The sequence below is a fragment of the Hippoglossus hippoglossus genome, chromosome 20 (genome assembly GCF_009819705.1).
Source record: "Hippoglossus hippoglossus isolate fHipHip1 chromosome 20, fHipHip1.pri, whole genome shotgun sequence".
Lineage (NCBI taxonomy): Eukaryota > Metazoa > Chordata > Actinopteri > Pleuronectiformes > Pleuronectidae > Hippoglossus > Hippoglossus hippoglossus.
The window spans coordinates 1688121-1695269 of record NC_047170.1 but is presented as its reverse complement, the minus strand read 5'-3'; the positions used below and the strand labels follow the sequence as shown (position 1 = coordinate 1695269).

The window sequence follows — 7149 nt, the reverse complement described above, 5'->3', positions numbered from 1 at the left end:
AGATAACTGAGTTCTGTTTATGACTTGATAATGATGACTGGTTATTGTGTTTCAATCAAACCATTGGGTACAATCTATTTTGATTTATTTGTTAGATGAAATTGAAATCTTAAAGAATTGTGTCGCTTATATTTTGTTTCTATACAAACCAGTACAGACATTACCACTTAAACTCGGCCACTGGTGTTACATCATTACACACGAGTGCACGTTACAAAATGTGTACGTCTACGTGATGACGTGTTACTGTACGTAGGGCACATGTAAGCGCACAGTTGTGCAACTCCTTCTGGGTAACGGTAGTTGTCCTGCACGTTGACATTGGTGCAGTATCCTGAGAGAGGAACCTCCTGGGCTCACTTCGCAAACAGGTCAGCTGCTTCTCTCCTGTCTGGTGTTTATCTCTGTGGCTCACTGAATGAGACACGCGCGGATCCCTGCGTGTGCCATTACTGTGCTCTGCTTAAAAATAGCTTTAGAATAAAGAGCAAAGAAGGCAGTCATCATATCAGCTAACGTTAGCATAGCCGCTAGCTAGCGTGGCTAACGTGTACTGGGAGCAGTTGGTGCTAAGCCAGGTCGGCACCGTTTATTTAAAATACATTCCGTTTGAACACACACGCACACACACTCCTCCGGTTTAGTGTGCTGTGCTCTAAAGGTCTGGAGACAGGTTGTGTAAGTCGTGCAGGTGCAGTGGCTCTGAAGGCTGTGATGCTAACGTTAGCCGTGAGGTTGTTCAAGGATAACTTAAGACAGGAAGTTCAATGTCAGCCTCTTCCTGTCCGCAGCTCCACCTGAGTGTGCTCGTGTTGGTCACAGGAGCTCACTGGAGACCTCCACTGACTCCTCTCACCTTCAGTCCAACGCTGTTCGCTGCCCTCCTGCTATTTCATTCATTTTGCTGATCTGGACTGAGTCCTTAGTGACAGATTCGTCGCTTCTAAATAGAAGTACATGCTTACAACTGAGTGGCCATTTTTAAAGGTTCAGTGTGTAAGATTTAGGTGAAAGGGATCTATTGGCAGATATTGAATATAAAATAATCCTAGGGATGTTTTCAGTAGTGTGTGATTATCTAAGTGGTTCGAATGTCTGTTTTCTTTACCCCTAGAATAGACCATTCATATTTAAATAGCTGGGATCCTCTCTACAGAGGCCACCATGTTTTTTTACAGTAGTAAAAACTGGACTAACTTAACACCTTTTCAGTTTTTATGACAACCGAAGGCTACCACGGGTTCTCTAATGTTTGGGAGAGGATTGTGAAGTGAGGGGTACTCAGCTGCCTGCAACATGCAAATCCATCACTAAATCCTATCACTCCATTTCATTTCCCTAAACTGTGTCTGACTTAACACCCAGGCTACAGGACTGAAGAGGAAAGATCAGTTTATACCATGCAACTGAAAACTGTAGAGGTTCAGTGTCTTCTGTAGCACCCGTCTTCAAACTAGTTCGCCACACCAGTGCATCTGACTTCAAGACACCTGTTTACTGCTGTTTACTGTTCTGACTGATGTCTTTTGTGTTGTTTCCACATCAGACAGAGCAGGATGGGAGCCTCCATGTCTACACCTGCTGCTCCCACAGTGAGGGCAGAGGCTATGATGGCTGCCCCCCCGCAAGCCTGCCCCATGCACAAAGAAGCTCCGCCTGTCACAGGTAGAACATTACTAATTTCACTAATGTCTTTCTGCCTGTCTGTGGAACGCATATATTGTGTTATCTTATCATCCTCACACTTTGCATGTCTATTGTAAATTGCCCAAGTAAATGAAGTGTGAGTTTGATGAAATATGGACACGTGATTAGTCAATATTATAAAAAGTTGCGTAAATAGTTGACCAGCAACCTGTAGCGGTCAGTACGGGTGAAGCAGGGAGCTAATGGTCTGTGGGCGGAGTTGAACATGTCTTGCCTGCAACCAGCTCTGTCATGGCAACAACATTCATAAAATCCCTCCTATTTTAGCAAGTTGTCTTCAAATTAAAGGCACAACATTCTTTTTGTTGCAGCAATGCTTTATATCGTGCTGAATCACAGAGCTTTTAGTTTGAAAATTTGAAGAACTTTGGTCTGAAGATTGTGTGGCTTGCTTAACAGAGCTCTGAAATAGTCAACATGCAATATATGTAAAGTAGTTAAGCAAATCATCAAAACATGTATATAAATAAACTTCACTTTGCACTATAGACTGTTTATAAAAAGCCCTGCACACAAGGTCCAGTACTCAAACAATAACAAAGAGACAGTATATTGTGGAACTGTTTTAGAAAGACACACTAATGACCAGTCATCATTCTGAAGTAGCTCCAGATTAATACCACAGGCCAAGAAAACCAGCATATTTAGAATGTGCACTGACTGCACTGGTATAAAACAATTTAATAATGATTATATTTTGTAAACATACTGTAATCTTTCTCTCTGTCTTCCTTTCGTAGTGTCTCCACCTCCGGGTTGCCCCATGCATCAAGCTCAACCTGTCACAGGTAGGTGTATAACCCTCAGGGTCATAGCACAATCCCATAGCAACTAAAGCTACTACATGTGAGGTTTCTCTGCCACTGACCACGGTCTGTTCCTGTGAGCAAGTGGTGTTGACCGTTGTTATAGGTTGTGGTTCACCCTCTGAGCAGCCCTACTGCGTCAGAGCATTTTTCTGTATCTGGATCGTTGTACTGTAGAAATTATTAAAAAAGCTTTAGGTTAGTACTGTTCTCATTATGCCTCAATCATGTGTTTGTGTCTTCTGTAGCGTCTCCTCCGCCCGAGTGTCCGATGCACAAAGCAGAAGCAGGTCCCGCCCACCAGGAGCGGGCCTATGAGTTTGTGGAGTGTCCCATGAAAGCTCCAGCAGACATGAAAAGTGACATCGACCCAGCAAATATGGTACTTGCACCAATTAAGTGTAGGAATATAGGGGGGGGAGAGCTGTCTGTCGGGGGAAAAGGCACAAAAAGTCACTCAGCAATACTTATGCTGCTTTCAGACACACACTGAACTCCGGAGAACCTCCAGAAGTTCTGTGACAAAGACAAACTCTGCCAGAGAAAATGGCTGTGCTGTATATATGTGGAGTTGAAGGTGTATTGTGACTGAATTTCAATTTGGACGGGATTGCAGTTAATGGTTCAGTGTGTTAGATTTAGGTGAAAGGGATCTATTGGCAGAAATTGAATATAAAATGATCTTACTGATGTTTTTACAAGTGTGTGTGTGTGTGATGATTGTAAATCTAAATTGTATGAATTGTTGTTTTCTTAACTCTAGAATGGACCCTTTATATTTAAATACTTTATATTTACATCGGGAGCAGGTCCTCTCTATGGAGGCTGCAATGTTTTTTTTACAGTAGCCCAGACTGGACAAACTAAACACCTTTTTTAGTTTTTATGACAACTGAAGGCTACCACAGGTTCTCTTTCATGTTTGGAAGGGGAGGATGAGGTGTATTCAGCTGCAACATGCAACTTCACCACTAGATGTCACTAAATTCTACACACTGTACCTTGAATATCATGGTCATTCGTGTGTCGCTGATTTGTTTTCCCTTTCTGTTTGTCTACAGATGCCTCCTCCAAACCAAACACCAGCTCCGGACCAGCCCTTCGACCTTTCAATCTCGAGACAGGAGTCCAACATTCCCCGTCACGGTGCAGAGAAGAACTGGGTTTACCCATCTGAACAGATGTTCTGGAATGCCATGCTGCGAAAGGGGTCAGTTCTTACTGAATGGGTTTTTAATTTCAAGCATCTGATGTTAACATATATAGTCTGCTGTTTTTCAGACAGAAGGGAAAAGAAACAATGCACAAGAAAATATTTTCATGATATAGTCTAAACAATGTGAACATTAAATTGTGTCTCATCGGCCATACATCTTACCTTAAGACTTAAACCACCGTCTCATGGTTACAAAGACAAAATAATATCTGTTTGTTTTCATCAAGATAGTCTCCAACCTGCATGATCACAAATATAAAGTAAAAAATGATCAGCTGTTTTCAGACACAAGCTCCGGAGAATGTCTCCACAATTGGGTTCAGACTTTCTCCGGAGGTTGTCTTTCACATATGAAGAACGCAGCAAGAGATCCTCTGGTCAGACGTATTGATGACAACTGAAATCTGCAGAGCAATAAGGCGAGGGGTTGGCGCAGCATGCAGGAGTGAGAACATAACCAATACATTCTGCTGAGGAGATCACATGTTCCACACCGGAGTCAGCCCTATTCACCAAAAGCTCTCTCCAAGTAGACATCTTCATTAATGTCTTCTTCTTGTATGGCTCCTTATTTTTTATCCTGAGATCTCTGTATTCTTTTTGTTTTTGTTGTCAGTTTTGCGTACATTGCGTATTAGAAATGTCATCAACGCGCTCGCCTGCTCACTCGCAGTGAATCTTCCGGAGAATCTCCTGCTCTCACATTTTACCAGGAGGCTGGCAGGAGAATGTTCGCAGCCCCCGACTCAGACGTGTGCATTCTCACATACAGCCTCTCCAGATAATTTCAGGAGATCATCCAGTCTGAAAGCAGCTATTTAGACATGCACAATAAACTGACAGGTGCATAAATGAAAGATCAATGTAGCAGAACACTGTAGTTGACACATCCGTCTGAATCCAGGACACAAATCAGCTGTAAACAGCTTAGGGTGCTTGTCTGAAAATGCTGTACTGTAAAACTTTTTTGCTTTAATGATTACAAGGTAATGCTGATGTAGATGGAGCAGTTGGTGGTGAAGGATTAAAGGGTTCTTAACTTTGTTTTACATCTGTTTCTGTGCTGCAGTTGGCGTTGGCGTGAGGACGACCTCGCTCCTGTTGACATGAACAACATCATTAAAATCCACAACCGAAACAATGAGCAGGCCTGGGAAGAGATCCTGAGATGGGAGGCCATGCATGCAATGTGAGTCATGAAACAATAACATACAAATCAGAAGTAAACAGCCTGTTCTTGATTTGATCTGCCTGTTCATCAAAGTATTGGAGTAAATAGTATTGTGTTTGGTCTCGACTTTTCTCCCAGTGAATGTCCATGTGGGCCGACCCTGAAGAGGTTTGGTGGGAAAGCCAAAGAGTACTCTCCCAGAGCTCGCCTCCGCCACTGGATGGGGTGAGTGACACGTTATCTGCTTTCATTTTAGTTTACAACTTAGATTTTGGCCCCAAATTTGCAGCACATGATTTTCTGCTTTGATATTTATTGTGTTCACAAGAATACATTTAAGTTGCTTTATTTGGTGGCATGGAGTATGAGAGAGGAAAAACCTCAGACCACCACTTCCCTCAGTGTGGAGACCCTGAGTCGTGCAGCTGTGTGATGTTAGAGACATATTAGAAGCAGCTGATGCCTCACATCAAACCTACTAAGCCGAAGAAGCGTAATGAAACGAAGATGTTAATTTCACCTCAGTCTCATGTCCAGCAAATGCGGCTGCGTCATCGCTCCGTCACATCTGCGTCACTGTTAGAAGCATTTCACATATGTAGCTGCTTCAAGTGGCCACCATTCCAGAGTAGATTAAAGCTGGTTTGCTGACATGTCTTTGTTACAGGCAGACTGTACTTCATTTGTTTTATTTTGTATCAAAAATTAGAAAAAGCTTACAGTTTACAAGCCAATGTCATTTAACATTAAAATCTGTATTGGGAAAGGGAAAGCAAACACCCTTCAGTAAACATCAACCACAGTACTCTAGCTAAAATATTAAGAGGGGCTACAGGAGAGAAGAGAAACAGATTTGCAGTTGGAGTTAACTGAGTTTGGTGTCAAATTCTTAGGAATTTCCTCCCACCGACTCAGCCCACACACCCCTGCAACCCTAACAGGATAAGTGATGGATGGATACTCTTTGTTCTGTTGATCTTAAAAATCTTATTTCAATCAATCAATTAATTAATTTCTGTTACCTCTATCCTCACCCTCAGCTACGAGCTGCCTTTTGACCGCCATGACTGGATTGTTGACCGCTGTGGGAAGGAGGTGCGCTATGTCATCGACTACTATGATGGGGAAGTCAACAAAGAAAACTACCAGTTCTCAATCCTGGATGTTCGCCCCGCCTATGACTCTTTAGGTGCCGTCTGGGACCGCATGAAGGTGGCCTGGTGGCGCTGGACCTCCTAAAGAACTACACACACACACAAAGACTTTGAATATGGGTTTCCTCATTTAAGCTCTGTCCAACATGTGTGGTGCTGTGAAAAGAAAACAAAGAAGACCTGATAGTTTTTGTAGAAGCTCACTCAGTTTGTCCTACATACATGAAGCTTTGTCTGTTAATCATATTGATTTTATGTGGAGAATACAACAACACCCTTGTGCTGCAGTTCACACTTCTTTAAAACAGCATCGATGGAAGGAGGTGCTTGTCAAACAGGTCCCATGATGCTTCACACTGCTTCTGAGAATCTGTTCTGTTTGCTCTCAATTCAAATGTCACCACAGAAAGAGCTTACTTAGATTTTAACTAAAAACGTACCGAATGAAGTTCATCATAGGAGATCTGCTTAGTCTGTGGAAACAGTTTAATATCCTCTGTGACTCTGGAGGAGCTTTATCAAGGCTGAGAAAATAAGATTTATCACAAACAAAGAAACCAGAAATTTCAATCCCACTGCGTTTTCAAATTCACAGCATAGGAATTTGATTTTAAAAGTTTATATTCATTTAAAATTAATTCCTTACAGTAGGCAGGCAAATTGTCGTCTTTGCAAAAAAGTTCCGCTATTGGGGCAGATGAAGAGTCTCACTTTGAGACGACATTGTCAACCACAATTTCCTCTTGATGGAAATGTTGTAAAAAATGTACGTTAACAGAATGTACATGCAGATCCCATATGCTTATATTTTTATTCTTGCAGAAAAGGTCCTCAAATGCACCTCATAGATGGCAGTAGCTTGTTTAGGGGTTAACTTAGCAGTCTACTGACCAGTTTATATACTGTATTTTTATGTTTGTGTAGTGTTCAAATCATATATTACTTTCCTATTTCACAAAAAGGGATTAAAGCTAAAAATAGCTAAATTAAACAGGATCTCATCTCAGATGTATCACATTTGAATGGCTCTGTCCTTCAGACATGTTTCTGCCCATTCAAAACATGGTGTGAGGCATTGTTACCAACTATTTACAA

The 7149-nt window shown here is 41.9% G+C and overlaps 1 protein-coding gene across 1 annotated transcript; it reads left to right on the top strand.

Moving 5' to 3' along the window:
• The first annotated feature begins 320 nt into the window (after positions 1-320).
• Positions 321-6582, top strand: LOC117754069 (cytochrome c-type heme lyase). Its single transcript, XM_034572725.1, has 9 exons — positions 321-371; positions 1547-1665; positions 2448-2495; positions 2762-2895; positions 3575-3723; positions 4799-4918; positions 5039-5125; positions 5941-6426; positions 6465-6582. The coding sequence occupies exons 2-8, from the start codon at positions 1557-1559 to the stop codon at positions 6137-6139; spliced, it is 846 nt and encodes a 281-aa protein (XP_034428616.1). The 5' UTR covers positions 321-371; positions 1547-1556; the 3' UTR covers positions 6140-6426; positions 6465-6582.
• The last annotated feature ends 567 nt before the right edge of the window (positions 6583-7149 follow it).

Bases quoted from the DNA above. Each gene is read 5' to 3' on its own strand.
- LOC117754069 (XM_034572725.1), top strand. From the start codon at position 1,557: ATGGGAGCCTCCATGTCTACACCTGCTGCTCCCACAGTGAGGGCAGAG. The intron at 3,724-4,798 runs GTCAGTTCTTAC...TCTGTGCTGCAG, and splicing joins AATGCCATGCTGCGAAAGGG to TTGGCGTTGGCGTGAGGACG. The intron at 4,919-5,038 runs GTGAGTCATGAA...CTTTTCTCCCAG, and splicing joins TGGGAGGCCATGCATGCAAT to TGAATGTCCATGTGGGCCGA.